General features: G+C 36.6%; 1 protein-coding gene across 1 annotated transcript; it reads left to right on the forward strand.

Moving 5' to 3' along the window:
- The first annotated feature begins 426 nt into the window (after positions 1–426).
- Positions 427–5472, forward strand: LOC121498958 (myelin P2 protein). Its single transcript, XM_041769387.1, has 4 exons — positions 427–514; positions 2220–2392; positions 2873–2974; positions 3953–5472. The coding sequence occupies exons 1-4, from the start codon at positions 442–444 to the stop codon at positions 4001–4003; spliced, it is 399 nt and encodes a 132-aa protein (XP_041625321.1). The 5' UTR covers positions 427–441; the 3' UTR covers positions 4004–5472.
- The last annotated feature ends 11041 nt before the right edge of the window (positions 5473–16513 follow it).

Here is a 16513-nt window from a genome sequence, read left to right on the forward strand (position 1 = left end):
GGGAGTGACCAAGATGCCTAAACACACACACACACACACACACACACACACACACACACAGTCTCGGTCTCTCTCTCTCTCATTCATGCTCATATAATTTAGTTTGGTATATAGGACTCAATTCATTGGGTCTTTTCCAAAGCGTTAAAGACTAAGCACTTCTTAAAAATGTAAGATCGACCAAAAATTTTTTTGAACGTCCAAAGAGTACTCTCATTGATCTTTATAAAAATTTTTGGAGACTAAAGGAAACATTATGTAGGGATTTCTATTGTCCTACTGGATAATTCATTGCCCAGTCCTGACACTGCTTTTCCCCATTGGGTCTTTGTGAGAGTCACATGCTTTGGACATCTTTGAAAAGAATCTTCTGAGGCTTCAGCATCTCATTTGAGTCTTCTAAGTCTCATCTAGAAGTGTGTTGAATTGTCATCCGTCATCATGAGCAACAGATTCCTGGGCACCTGGAAACTTGTCTCCAGTGAGCACTTTGATGATTACATGAAAGCTCTGGGTAAGAAATGTTCCTTGTTGCTCTAGTTGAGAAGATCCTTTTTGAGAAGACTGCATGACTATATCCTTCTAACTCCTTTTCTAGGACTCTGTGGAAGTTTACACAGGCTGAAGTATAATCCTTTCCTGCAATTAATCTTCTATTGTGTCATTCCAATAATTTAGTACACTTTGTGGAAATCTTAATAAATTTTAACCTAAGAGCTGCTTAATTATATGGAACCTCCACTGATTTCAAAGGTGGTTTCAGATAAGGTAGTTTCATATCAGTAAGACTTTGATTTTAGAGGAAAGAAATTTTAGAGGCTTAGTCAACCCATCCTCTGGCTTTCCTGAAGGTTCATTTTATAACAGCTGAAGTTCTCATAAAATAAGTAGCTGAATATACTAAAGTTAATAGAAACTTCAACTTAAAATTTTGGTGTTTGACTAAACCAGAAGTTTACATTAATTACCAATGTTAGGCTAACATCAGACTTTCCTGGAGTTGGAGCAATGGATGAAGATGGAAAAATCTAGTTATAAGTTTTATCAACTTTATACTATCTCTAGAGAATGTTCCATGATATGAGGACAATAGGTGAGAAGTATCTTTGGAAATTTCCAGAGCTGTATAAATATAATAGGAAGAGCTTCCAATGATCCTGGTTGCTATGCTTGTCAAAGTGCCTGTAACTTTCCTTACCTGTTCAGAAAGCTTATGAGAAAGGTTGTATTTTTAAGTAAAATGAGCAAAATCATGTCATATTGCCTAGAAAACTACTAGAAATTATGGGGGAAGATCCATACTAACAAGTCTGGATAGACTTATGGACTTGAGTTCATAGCTGAGGAAGAAGCAAAAATACAAGAGTGTCAATGAAAGACTCCGTAATTCTGTCATTTTCAAGTTTAGAATGCATAAGATCACCTGGGAGTTTAGTATAGTGTACATTTTCAGACCCTACTGCAGAGATCATATATACACATAAAACTAGTTTTTTATATGTATATAAAACTAGTTTTTCGTTCATTTATTTCTCTCATTTGACATTTCTCCTTTTCCATGTGTTTCTATAGTCTTAGTAATAATAGTAATAAAACCCAAGAGTCTAATTTTGTTTCATTTTTCAATTGCAGAACATTTTTTAAAAATCACATTAATTACGATCATGTATAATGGTACAGATCTTGAAAGGAGATGGATAGTTTTTTTCTACCAGCTAAGCTTAGGGGCCATGACAAAATTTCAGCAACGAGATTCTATTAAGGATGTGGGGGGAATTCTTTTCTATATCCATAATATACTACTGAGGAGAAGAAATCATAGAATAGTGGGTATCTGTCATAGTCTCATTTAAAAAATATCTGTAATAGTTATATGTAGAAACTAAAATGTCTGGAATGATCCATACAAAAGATCGGTGATTTTCAAGGACTGTGGGGTTGGATGTGGTAAAAGTGGATGACTTGAACTATTTAGGCTAAATGCATTTTTCTTTAAAATCTGCAGACGTTATTCTTGTAATAATAAAACCTAAAATATTTAAGTCTATGCGCAGGTATTTCCATTAGGTGGTGTAATGTGGGAGGAGGTCCTCAGGAGTCAGTGATACTACCTGCCATCTCCACATCTGAGGCACAACTGAACACAGAATGTGGCCATTCACAGTCTCTCTAGGTATAACTCTTTGTCAAAAGAATACTAACACTATCTTGATTTTTAGGTGTGGGGTTAGCCACCAGAAAACTGGGAAATTTAGCCAAACCCCGTGTGATCATCAGCAAGAAAGGGGATATTATAACTATAAGAACTGAAAGTACATTCAAAAATACAGAGATCTCCTTCAAGTTAGGTCAGGAATTTGAAGAAACCACAGCTGACAACAGGAAAGCAAAGGTAAATTTTAATGTTTCTCTTCAAAGTTGGCTCATTCTAGGATTTGAGAAGATTACTCCTGTTAGTGTTCAAAAGGGTAGACCACTCTGTTCTATTGAAAATGAATGTGCCTTTGAGGCCCCTTACTTGATCTCAGGATTTTGATTTTGACTCCAATGCTGGGTGTGGAGGCTACTTTAAAATAAATAAAATAGGGGCACCTGGGTGGCTCAGGGGTTGAGCATCTGCTTTTCGCTCAGGTCGTCAACCCTGGGTCCTGGGATCAAGTCCCCCTGCATATGTCTCTGCCTCTCTCTCTGTGTCTCTCATGAATAAATAAAATCTAAAATAAATAAATAAATAAATAAATAAATAAATAAAACAAAACAGAAAATTAATGTGCTTCATGAGACATCTATTATGAAAACAATTCAATAGTGAATGAATTTCTCTGATCAACCAAAATCCAAACAACTCGATTATATGAATTTGTCTTTGCAGAGCATTGTAACCTTGTCAAGAGGCTCATTGAATCAAGTGCAGAAATGGGATGGCAAAGAGACAACAATAAAAAGAAAGTTGGTGGATGGGAAAATGGTAGTGGTAAGAGTAGTTTCACTTCTAAATACAAAATAATGGTATTAAAATAAAGAAATGTGTAATATTATTTTCAAGATTTTCTTCTTTGCAATACAAATGGTTAAAAATGGCTAAGTAATAATGTCAGAGTTAATGGTTAGATGATATTTCAACCATGAAGACTCATCTATAAGTACTTCAAGTATTGGTCCAAAATTTTAGAAAGAACGCCTAAAAATAATGGTAAAGTCAAATATGGATAAATCTCACCAGTTTGGACTTACAAAGAGAAAAGCAAGTCTAAGTTTTAAGAGCAAAACAAACCCTGAATGACTCAATTACAGAATATTTGTAAATATCTAAGTGTTTTACTTTCAAGAATCCAAACTTGGACTACACCATGTCAATAATTTAAGCTCAGCTCAAGGAGACGTTTTTGTCAGCAGATAAAGAATGATGATCAGGGTTAGAAGAGATGACCTTTAATTTTCTTAAGTTTTATCTTCTGTGCTTAATAATACATACACTGACTATAGATTCGTGTAATTTTAAGTGTTTTCCTTTAGTTTAGAGGTTCTTATCCCTAGCTACAAAATAGATTTACATGGGGAATTATTAACAATATGGGGCCCCCAACAAAAATCAATTAAATGCAAATCTCTTGGGTGAAAAGGAGCCAACAGTATTTTTAAATGTTCCTCAGATGAAACAAATGTGCACATAGTTTTGAAATCCACTTTTAGTAGATTTAAATGCACACAAATTATGCATAAAAACTTGCCACTTTAAGAAAATTCTTCCATAGTAACATAGATTGACTTCGAAACTGTTCTCCTATTTCAATGGCGGTAACTCCTAATCGCCAGAGACTGACATACTGATGTTCTATTCGTTTCTAAGTTTAATCTCATGAGCTTGTTTTTATCTTCTGTTGCTATGTGCAGATTTGCTGTTCCCTAGTTTGAGTTTTAGATACTCAATGAATCTCTCTCTTTTCTTAAGGAATGTAAAATGAAGGGCGTGGTATGCACCCGAATTTATGAGAAGGTCTGAGAAAAATCATTTCCTCATTGAAGTGATATTTGATCATTTGAGGTTGGAAATCAACAGTTTTCGTTGGCAAGACCCGACTATACTGCAATTTGTTTGTTTGTTTTTGCTTTTGTCTTAATAGATCAGATAGGTAAAGGCCTAAACTGAGGATTAATCTAAAATTAAGTGTTGTTTAAACATTTTTTAATTTACATGCATTTCCTTACTATATTAAAGTATGTATATTGGCCAGACCTAAATAGTTGACATTGTGATTTAATTATCTGTGAAATTCTAACTCGTGTTGTACTTTGTATACAGAAATGATAGTAAAGCAAATAATGTGATAGTAAAAGGAAGTAAATGTATTGATTGGGGTAACAGGAGGATGATGGGGAGGAGGATCAGAAGTGAAACAAACTACAAGAAGGAGCTGTTTTAAAGCAGAGTTCTATTTCAGCTAAAAGGGCAGCCTCTACTCCAGCTGATTTTTTAAAATTGAGGGATAATTTATGGACAGTGAAATGCACAGATATTAAGGGTAGAGTTTAATCCATCGTGACAAATACATGCACCCATATAACTCACATCCTGATCAAGATAATGGTACATTTCTAATCCCAGAAAGTTTCTCATGCCTCTGCCCAGTCAATGTCCTGCCCTGTCCCACCTCCACCAAAAGCCAGTAGTGATTTGGTTTCTGTCATTGGGTTTTTACATCACACATTTCTTTAATGTGTGGGATTTTATACAAAGAATATTATCTTTAATTCAAAAAAGTATGCTTTTTTTTTTAAAATAAAAAGCAACTAGGAAGTTTTTTAAAATCTTAAAAAGAGGAAAACAATTGCTTCCATCCTACATGGTGTGAGCTATCACTTTGTACATGCGAACATATTGTACTTACCTGCAACCATGGCCCTCATACTTTTTTACATTCTGCTTTTTGTAACTTTAACAAAGAGTCTCCCACATTTCAACAGGTGCTATGCCAATTTATGATGATTATATAATATGGTTGTTCTATTTTTATGTTATATCCAGTTTGGAGTTATTACAGATTATTTCGCAAAAATTACCTTCATGTACATACATGATTGTGCTAAATATTTTTTCTAAGAGAAGGATTAGTAAGTAAATATGGAAAACTGATGGTTTCTTACTATTTCTGTATTTCTTTCCTGAATGTCGTAGGGATTAGGGGACAACGCAACCAGCAGTATACATGTATAGGGCAATGCATGAACACAGATCATATCCTGAAGATAACAGCTACTAAGTGGTATATGTGTGTTGTGTGCCAAGCTCATTTACTCTCTCCCAGATGATTTAGATGCCGTGTTGCCATATTTAGCACAATCTCACACAACAACCCTATCAGGTAGATACTATTATTATCTCCATTTTATAAAAGAGGAACCAGTGTAGAGTAACTTGTGCTAAGTCCCAAAGTGCTAGAGAATGAAGAGGGGTCATTTGTTGAACCTTCACTTTATTTTGTCTCCTTGGACACACCTCTTAGAAACTTGTCTGTTTTTTTTTGTAATATCTCTAAAAGTGTGCCATTAGATTATTTTTGCCTGTTCTTGAATTTCATATAAATGGAATCATACATTATGTGTTCTTTCTGCCTTTTTATTTGTTTTTGAATTTTTTAAAATTTTTATTTATTTATGATAGATTGAGAGAGAGAGAGAGAGAGAGAGAGAGAGAGGCAGAGACACAGGCAGAGGGAGAAGCAGGCTCCATGCACCGGGAGCCCGACGTGGGATTCGATCCTCCAGGATCAGGTCCTGGGCCAAAGGCAGGCGCCAAACCGCTGCGCCACCCAGGGATCCCTGTCTGCCTTTTTAAACTCAGCATTATGTTTTTGAAGTTCATCCATATTGTTGCATGTAGCAGTAGTTTGCTCTTTTATTGCTAAGTAGTATTCTATTGCATGAGTATATCACAGTTCGTGTATCTACCCTTCTCTTAAGACAGTTGGGCTGTTTCCAGATTTTGGCCATGATGAATAAAGCTGCTATAAACATTCTTGCCCAAGGCTTTTGATGGACATATGAGTTCCTTCCTTCTGGATAAATAACTAGGCATTGAATTACTGGGTCTAGTTGATTTTTGACACGCAGGATAGGGACTACTGTGCCCAAGTAATAATGAAACTCTTTCAGATGTATTGTATGATTGAGCAAATGACAAATGTGTTGATGTTGTTAGGGGCCAGGATTTTCACTATAGAAGACAAATATATGAATATGGAATGAAGGAGGCAAGAAAGAATCACGTGAGAATGGATTGGAATAGATGTAAATTTGTGGTTTCTAAGGCATGCATATATATGTGCATATGTGTTTGTAATTGAACATGAATATCTTCATGCATTTATGTGTGTATATATAAATGTATTTATGTGTATGTGTATAGACACCCATATATTTCCTAGCTCTATCTGCCCAGAGGGCTTAGAAGCAATTGCACCTCAGTAGGAATGAGTCCACCTACTGCCCAGATCTTAGTGTCCAATGTCATTCCCCACTGAAAGAAATGAGGGTTCCTTGGAGAAACAACTGATTCCAATGTGAGGTCAGGGAAGGTATAAGATGAGCCTAAAATATCTTATTATACCAGAAAGTAAGGAAGTGTTTAAAAAAATAATAGAGGCATGCCATCAAAATATGGGAGCCAGCTTGGAGGTGTTCCCCTTGGTTAAAGCTGGGGCAATTTGAAAAATAAAATAGTTGTGAAAAAATCATAGCTTATAAACCACTGAATGAAAAATAAGGATCCAAGAATCCATAATTATAATAGGGAGAAAGAGAAGAGTCTTCCTTAGAGCAGAATGCTGTGGGCTGACTGGTAAATGTGGAAGGAGCACTAGAAATGGAAAGTCATCATTTTTTAATCCCCACAGTAAATATTGGCTCAAACAAGAATTGCCAATGGGTGCTAAATCTAGAGGGAAATTTTGATTAGGAGAAGGATATTAGTTTGGTCCTAAAGTATCTCTTCACAGACTGCTCATTGTTATGAGAGGGAAAAATAGTTTAACTAAGCAGTGAAAAAATTGGACAACTCCTTGACTGGGTAATCACCCCCTAACATCACCAGTGAGGGGCTGGGACCTAGGCCCTCAGATATGATACCCTAAGAAGGAACGTCACTTATGTAGTATTTCAGTCCAGAATCCCTATCTGGATTGAATCATAGAGATACATCAGACAAATTCCAAAGAAGGAATGTTCTTCTTTTTTTTTTTTTTAAGATTTTACTTATTCATGAGAGACACACAGAGAGGCAGAGACACAGGCAGAGGGAGAAGCAGGATCCCTGTGGGGAGCCTGATGTGGTATTCGATCCAGGACCCAGGATCAAAACCTGAGCCAAAGGCAGCCGCTCATCCACTGAGCCACCCAGATGTCCCAAATGAGGAATGTTCTATTAAAAAAAAAGGAGGGTGGTATTGATCGAATTTTTCAAAACTGGCATTGTCATAGGAGACAAAGAAAGGCTCTATGGAAATGTTCTAGATTAAATTACTTTCAAAATATATGATGATTAAATCCAGTAAGTAATCCTAGGCTAGATCCTGGACAAGAGGTAAAAGACATACTCCAAAGGACAATATTAGGTTAATTGGTAAATTGAAATAAATTGGAATATAGATGGTAAATAGAGTTAGAAGCATATTGTGATTATGCCAGAGAATATCCTTATTCTTGGGAAATACACACTGTGAAGTATTTGGGGGTAATAGGCCGTAATATATGCAATTTATTTTTTAAAAACTTTTTTACTTTAAAAAATGTATGCATATTCATGTGTACGCGTATACATTAGTGAGAGCAATTAATAAAGCAAATGGGGTAAAACCTAACAATAGGAAAATCTGATGAGAGGCTATATATATTTTCTTTGTAGCAGTTCAGTTCTTGCAACTTTTTTGCAAGTTTAAAGTTATTTCCAAAAAACATTTTTTTTAAAGCCCTATTTAGCAAGTCCTTCTCTGTCCCTGGGCATTTGGTCAACACGTGTCTGTGAGCATCATAACCGAGGTGTGGTTTTTTTTATTTATTGTTTTTGGCTCCAGCTTGATAAACCCATAAAAAGCAGAGTCTTAAAACCATAGTGCTATTTTTAGAGGTTGTAGTAATACGACTTGCAATAAAATGTATTCCCCAATAAACATAATTGCTCTATTATACAAAAGTCATGAGCAATTTCTGTTTTTGTAACAGGAAAAGTGGAACTACACTGATAATGAGGAAGATAAAATGATCATTTCAGCAGGTGCTATACGTTGCTAGATTTGAAAAAGAGTTTCAAACAACCGGCAGCAGGAGAGGGAGCTAAAGTTCTGCAGTATTCAAAGATAATCTCAGAATATAATACCAATTCGCAATTATTTTTTATAGAACAAGATTTCTTTTTGGTATAACATGGTAGCTAAGAGCAATCAGACTGCTGAGTCAAATTCCAGTTTGCTGCTTACTAACTATGTATCAGTGGTTCCTTAATTTCTTTCTCTGTCCCTTGGTTCCTTCATTGTAAAAATGGGGATAATAATACAGCATTCTTCAAAGAGTTGTGGGAGATTTAAAAAAAAGTAATATATATATAATGTGCTTGGCATAGGAAAAGCATTAGAGAGATGTCTTTTGTTATTGTTATTTACCTAGTAACACACATGATGTTCAAATAGGTCATTTTATTACACCTCAAAATGAAGAGAATTCACAAGATCTCAGAGCTGTTGAGATACACACCAAGTGGCTAAATTTATTAAGAGTAGTATTTGTACAGGTATAAAAAACAATCAAGAAACTTACTTACTATCACACTACTGCCTAGAAGGTAGCACAGTAGTTAGATTTTCTCAATGACCATTTCAGTTTCATGTTGACTGTGATTATTTCTGATTTTTGAATAAGTCACTCCAGCTAAGCTTTCAGGAATATTTCTTCGGAACTAAGTGGTATCTCTTTAAATATGGCTGCACTTTAGAATCATCTGGAAGTTTTTAAATATCCCAATACCAAGATTGAATCACAGACCCACTACATCATAATCTATGGGTGATGGGTAAGAGCGAGGCATCAGTATTTTTCTAGGTGATTCCAATATGTGGCTAGTTTGAAAACCACTGTGCCAAGGTCTTCCAAAGTTAGAAATTTAATGTTGGCTATTACTATGTTGCTATCAGTCAAAATGGAGTGAAAGGTCATCAAAATCAGGAGTACCAAATGTCCCCAACATGACACTAGGTAACAGTAGGGAGTGAAGATACTATGGTAAAATCAACTCAGATATAATCAAGTCTTTTGTTAGGGAAGCAACTGTTTACTTCTTATCTTTGTTATTTCCACAGAATGCATCACAATTGGCCATTATCCATGGCATATGGGAAAGTTAAGGTTTCAAAATAGCAAAATGTGGAGCAACAGGGAAAACAAAGCTATAAAGTAATGCTAAACTTCTGCAAAATATAAACTTTTTTTCAGCAGAATTTAGAAAACAAGTTCAAATTACTCAAAATATGTAGTATCAGACTAATTTTTGAAAAAGCGCCTTGCACATTTTGCTATTAAAAAAATCAGTGATGACATGCAAAGTGTTCAGATCTCAGTTACCTGGACTGGGATCTGGGCATTATCTAAAATCCTCCCCTTAGTAACCAACTGCAATGCAACTGTTTTTTTCTCTTCTTTCCTTTTTTTTTTTTTTTTTTTTTTTAAGATTTATTTATTTGAGTGAGAGAGAGAGCAGGAGTAGGGGTGGAGGAGAGGAAGAATCTCAAGTAGATCCCCACTGAGTGCAGAGCCCTACATAGGGCTCTATCTCATGAGCCTGAAATCCTGACCTGAGCCAGAATCAAGAGTTGATGCTTAACCCACTGAACCACCCAGGAGCCCCTGTGTAACAGTTTTAATTGGTCTGCTGGTGCAAAGTGAATATCCCAGCAACAAAGGATTAATGCTTTTATAGTTAAAGGTTTTTGAAAACTAGATCTGTGATAAGTCTAAATTTCATATCCATCAAGACTAAAGAATATTACTCCCTTGCTGGAATTTAAGATGGACATGAATTTTTGCACAATCTTGCATTTGGCATCATAGCATACTTATTCTTGATTTTCTATAATTGCCTTTGTTTGCAAGTTATTAATGCAACATCAATGCATGGAAGTTGCATTAAGTAAGATAAATAATGTAAGGGTGCCTGAGTGGCTCAGTTGGTTAACTGTGTGACTCTTGATTTCAGTTCAGGGTCCTGAGATGGAGCCCAATTCAGTCTCCACACTCTCCCTTTGTCCCTCCTCCCGTTCTTTCTCTCTCTCTTTCTCTCTCTCTCATAGACAAACAAACAAACAAACAAATAAAATCTTAAAGAAATAAGATAAATAATGTAGAGTAAATTGATGATAGAATTCAGATTTAGGATTTCCAAAATAAATCATTTGGTGGGCTTGTATTGTATTTCCTTAATGTAATTTGGCATTTGGAGAACACTTACTGCACTCAAAGCTAGCCAAATCTAAACATCTGGACTTTTATTAAAACCTATCCTGTGTTATACCACATTTTATTCATCTCAATACTGTTTCCCTTAGCTAGACTGCACTGTGTGTGTGTATATATATATATATATATATATATATATATATATATATACACTGTGTGTATATATATACATATATATATGTATTTAAGATTTATTTATTTCAGGGACACCTGGGTGGCTCAATGGTTAAGCATCTGCCTTTGGCTGAGGTCATGATCCTGGGGTTCCAGGATTGAGTCTCGCATCAGGCTCCCCATCAGGAGCCTGCTTCTCCCTCTGCCTATGTCTCTGCCTCTCGCTGTGTGTCTCTCATGAATAAATAAATACAATCTTTAAAAAATATATTTATTTATTTAAGAGAGAGAGAGAGAGAGGTCACCCACACTCAATCACATGCACAAGTGGAGGAAGGAGAGGGGAAAGGGCAGATGGAGAGAATCTCAAGCAGACTCTCCACAGATTAGGAAGCAACCCAAGGTTTGATTCCTCGACCTAAGACATCATGACCTGGGCTGAAACCAAGAGTCAGTTGCTCAACCAACTGAACCATCCCGGCACTCCTACACTGCACTGTTAAAATCAAACACCAACAGAGACCAGGCTTGAAAATTCTCTGAGCAAACAATATCAGTGTAGTCATACAAACAAAGCTTAATTTAGCTTATTTTGCAAGACAAGGGAGGTTAACTTGACCTGGGTTGCTTCTTGTTTTGGTACCTATGGTAATTATAAGTGAAACTTAAATTGTTCCCCAAAATTAATAGGAAGTAACCACTAAGCAATTCCCTTTCCTTTAAGAAAATTCTAATATTGTAACCAGTCACTAGTGTAAAGGATAAACAGTTACTGCCTCTGTATTGTATGAACTGCTGTATAACAATATACCTCTGAGCATCTTTCCATGTTTTGGTTTGGGTGCTCCTGGTCTGCAAGCTGTCTTTTTGGTGTATACACAATAAACTTTTACTAATTACTATTTCAGTGATTCATTGTTGTTGTTTTTTTCTGAAGTTTTGATAGCTTGTGTTGAAGGTCACACACCAAATCCTATACTGCTTTGTGTCCATGAAGGATGCCAGAAAAGTGCTAGGTCTCAGCAACTATTCATTAATTATCTGACTGGTATGGGAAGGGGAAAGGCATCTATTGCATATTTCATGAGTTAGAGAGGCAATGTATGATGTAATATGTACAATGGAGGCAACAATGGCTACTTCACACAGTTGATGTGAGGAGAAATTTCATTCATATGAAAGTACTTCAGAAAGTGTAATGCATTATTTATATGTAAGTTATTATTATTATTGCTATTGTTATACCACAAATATATATCATCCTACACAGCATATAGGGTTTTTGTTGTGTTACGTATCTGTGAGAATTACCCCCAATAATGAGAATTACCCCCAATAATGACGTATGCAGAACTTTTCCATTTATCAAGCTCCTAAATGATTAGACACTAGAAAAAATTGAATAAAGTCAAATATGTTACAATCTTGAGTCATTCTATTACTAAAGGGAAACAGAGCATATGATGCTGTAAAATAGAGTATCATTCAGCATCTGAAGTCATGGGCTTAATTCCTGGTTCTATTGTCTTGTAGCTGGGTGACCTTCTCTAGCTCATTTACATTGCAAAGCTCCAGTGTCTCCGTCTTTAAAAGAAGAGGCCAATCTAGATGATCTTTGAGTTTTCACTTATTTCTACATTTCATATCATTGTATCTAATAGGATTGGCTAGTTAATATTGAAATAACCCTCTGTTTGTGAAATTTTCTATTTTAATAGCTACCTGTTTCCCCAACTTCTAGAAGTTCTATGTAGACAGAGATACACATTTACATAGTTACCCTTCCCCATCTCACACTTTTCCATCCAACATCACCTTGAAAAGACATTAATCCCACGCTCGCCTGCCTCCAAGCAGGGGAATTTAAGAATTCCCTTCATTGTGTTCACACTGCAATGTAACCGTGTATTTAAATCTCTAAATCTGATTGAAAGCTCAGGTGAAGAAATTTTATTTTTTTAATTAAAAAAATTTCCAGCCCACAGTGTTTGATTCCTAGAAGAGGCTTTATAAATGTTTGCTGAGTAAATGAGGGCAAGAATGAGTACCACTTCACAATTCTTTTTTTCCCCTAAGATTTTATTTATTTATTCATGAGAGCAGAGATGGAGGCAGAGGGAGAGGCAGGTTCCTTTTGGGGAGTCTAATGCAGGACTTGATCCCAGGACCCTGGGATCATGACCTGAGCCAAAGGCAGACACTCAACCCAGGCGTCCCCACCACTTCACAATTTTGATGCACTACCTTGCACATGCAGCCTCCATCCATGCTGAGTTGGAAAACAAAGGGCTAGGTCTCACACAGGTTAGATAAGGGGAGGTTTTTTTTTACTCAGAGTTTCACAGACAATGAAGAACAATGAGATACTACTGTAATACGCCATCACATCGAACTTTCCCTTCTTTCCTCTTGAAATGGTAAGGTCTGGAATGTTAAAGTATAAACAGGAAATCTGTCTGCTTCTCTGTTCTCTGATAAGTCACATGCATAACCCAGGGATGGTTAAATACTCCATTTAACAAGATTCCTCATAAATTCCTGGTTCCACAGAGAAGCTGAGGGATTTTCTTATTTGGAAATTGTGAAAGACTGGTGAGCCCACGAATAAGTAATATGAATAAGATTTATTTCTGTTGTAACATGAAATATAGATTAGATCTACAATTTCCAAATGCACACACTGTATTTACCTTGTAGAGAATTCATGTTGATTTTAGATTTTTGAATTATTGATGCGAGTACAAAAATATTTGAGTGGAGAAGACATAGAATAAGAAAAGAACAGAGGGAAACCCTTTCAGTTCTCTGTGCATTTGTAAACTGCATTTATAACTCACTGAAATCTAGAATTCCTGCAGGATCCATCAGAGATCCACACGGTCTTCCTCCTGATTTATACCTGTTTTGTTGATTCATCTGGAAATGTGTGAGATCACTTGGAAATCATTCTACAGTCAGAAAGTATCTAAATTGAAGCACCTTTTCCTCCTTTCAGTCAAAACTCCCTAGTTATCAGGAGGCAGTGGTGAGAAATGGAGAGAAGGTTATTTGAAATAACTCCTGGGGAAACACTGAAATAACTCCCAGCCAGGTGCACAGAAAGGAACATAAATCTTTTCTGGTAGAGGAGACTCTCCTCCCTGGGGAAAGCAGAAAGAAGGCAGCATCGAATATTCAATCAGGTTTTTTTTTTTTTTTTTTTTTTTTTTATCATGTGCAGCGTGTACTCCAGAAAGTAAAAGTATGGTACACAAGCCACAAGAACACCAAGTACTTCTACCCATCTCGATCCCCATAAATACAGTGAAAAAAAAAAACAACTTTATTTTTACACAGTAATAGTTAGCCACAGCCTGTTAGACACCACCTCAAATAAGCACCCTGCTCAGCAAATCCCAGTCTAATTCAATGTGCAGTCAGTCAGTCACTCAACAAACATGGAAGATGAATGAGAAATGGCCCTGCCTTCAAGCAGCTAAGGAACTCCTCAGGGAGTAGGAGGTTGGATGACAGTAGAGAACAGAAATATGTGGAGGGAGGTTAACTGAGAACCAAAGAACAATAATGAGTTTCATGCCGTTCTTTGAAGATAGGGTTAAGGAAAGTACTTGTTATGATCTTCTTAAACATAAACATTGAACAGTCCTGTCTATGTCATCCACTCTCCTTCCTTCAGAATTTTACCTGAAGTGTAAAATTAGAGGGGACTCATTTGAAGTTATATCACTGGCATTTCAATAGCTTGGGCCTTCCTAAAACCACTTAAATCTACATTTCCCTTGTGATTGCTGTGTGGGCTCAGGAAGGCCTAATAAATAGGGTGAATGAATTACCTGCTCTGCCCTTGTGCTCACAGACTAGGATATCTGAGGGTCTTCATGCTCGGGACTGTCTCTTACTTGCTCTGCTGGGAGCCTTGTCACCAATCATGACCAACCAGAACTGGCAAGTTTAGGGTTATGTAACTACATGGGAAATCTTCCTGTGTTAAGATAAGTGGCAGTCCTGACTTTCTGGTAAAGCAGAGACCCTATGACACTCAGTATGGGTCCTTTCCGTTTTTTACCAAAGTACATTGGTCAGATGAAATATTGAAAGGGAGAGGCCATCCCAGCAAGTAAACAATTGTCGGCAAGCATCCCGTAAATGCATTTTGGAGGCATAAAGCACCAATTGAAGTTCTGAGTTCTGAAGAAGAAAGCTAAAACTACAGAAATATACTTGGTGAAGACTCAGTACTTGACCTCTGGGTAATTACTGACTAAAAGACTGAGAATTCATTACTTCTCTTAAAAACTCTTGTAGCAAAAAAACCAAAAAACCCAAAACCAAAACCAAAAACCAAACCAAACCAACACAAAACAAAAACCCTTGTAGTTGGAAGTGATCATTCCAGAGCTATAAAAGCCTAATGTTGCATTTGCAATGGATTTGGGTACCAGTAACAACTACTTGTTTGGATATTGGCTGCACCACTGCACAGATCTGCCCTTTAGACACACTTAGCTTTGAGCCTGAAGAAATCCTTCTACAGGAAGTAGGAAATAAATGGTAGAACCAAACTACTGAGTTTTTCTGCTTTCTTTAACTCTGCATGTTAATGATTTTATTTTATTTATTTATTTTTGTTAATGATTTTAAAAACCCTACAATAAACAAAAGCATAGAACTAAGGTAGAGTTCTCACTGTGGAGTTGAGATTCACTCAACAAGATTAGTTCTTCTCTGGTTTTCTTTTTTTTTTAAATATAAAATAGTGAGCTAAAGGATGCCACCAGTTAATGGTATAAACAGATACTTCGCTATATTTCCTCTGTAGGTCATTTTAACCAAGATTCTGACAGTGTAAGTGGAGTGACTAGGTAAGCAGCAAACCTCAGAGAATAGTGCCTAACAAAGTTCACGCCCGTGTGTAGCTTTCCTACAAATCACAACAGCCCATTTTTAGGAGCGGTTATTTTAGTTGCTAACAAAGAGTCAAGATATTATTGTGTGTCAAAAAAGAAAAGCGCAGTAGTTATACATTTGCATCGGGCCCGCAAGAGCTATATATTACAAGCCTTTTCCTTTATAGAATTCTAACAGTATGTCAAGAATTGTACCATCTGCTCTTCGTTCAGAGTAGTTTATTACAAAGTTATTTTCTTCTTGACTTTTCTACCCCTTTTGAGGGTCAACTTTCACAAATAGCTATAAATCAGGGGGAATCAATCTCAGTAACATGGAAAATTATTCTGAACAATGCATAATATCATGGCAGGTTACCAAATCGCTGTGAAAATGCTAGAAGGAAGTCATTTGGTTCTAAATGTGAATGACGAGGATGTTAGTTTACAATGTCCAATCAAGACATGTTAAACTAAGGTCCCAGGAGAATACTCTTGAAATACAGCTAAGGTCACAGGAGCTAATGATCTTATCATCGCTGGAGCAGTTCCCAGCAGCAGAACACAGACTGCTTCTTTCACAGACTGAATTTCCCTCGTTTTTTACCGTGTTAGTAGAAGATCCTGAGCAGGGCCGGCATGATCTGAGTTAGGCCACAATTTCCTCCGTGTATCTCTTGCACTAGATTTACTCCCCAAGAAATATGCTTGGTTGAGAACAAATCATATTCAGATACTTCACAGTATTAACAGAAGATTTCTTAACAAGACTATTATGCTAACTCATTTGACTGGTATGGTACCAAGAAGGGGGGGCAACAGACATAGGGCTCTGTCTTCATCACTCTCTTTATCTGTGTTACCTTCTCCCTTTACCCCATTCGCTCTGATCCACTGGTACTCCATGTACAGTTTAGGGGCTGGCAATATGAGCATCCCTTGGGAGACTGAAGACATGGAGAATTTCCCGCCCCATTCAGGTCTGTGGATTAGAGCCTACATTTGACAAGATC

The sequence above is a fragment of the Vulpes lagopus genome, chromosome 9 (genome assembly GCF_018345385.1).
Source record: "Vulpes lagopus strain Blue_001 chromosome 9, ASM1834538v1, whole genome shotgun sequence".
NCBI classification, from domain to species: domain Eukaryota; kingdom Metazoa; phylum Chordata; class Mammalia; order Carnivora; family Canidae; genus Vulpes; species Vulpes lagopus.

Bases quoted from the DNA above. Each gene is read 5' to 3' on its own strand.
- LOC121498958 (XM_041769387.1), top strand. From the start codon at position 442: ATGAGCAACAGATTCCTGGGCACCTGGAAACTTGTCTCCAGTGAGCAC. The intron at 2,393-2,872 runs GTAAATTTTAAT...TTGTCTTTGCAG, and splicing joins CTGACAACAGGAAAGCAAAG to AGCATTGTAACCTTGTCAAG. The intron at 2,975-3,952 runs GTAAGAGTAGTT...TCTTTTCTTAAG, and splicing joins TGGATGGGAAAATGGTAGTG to GAATGTAAAATGAAGGGCGT.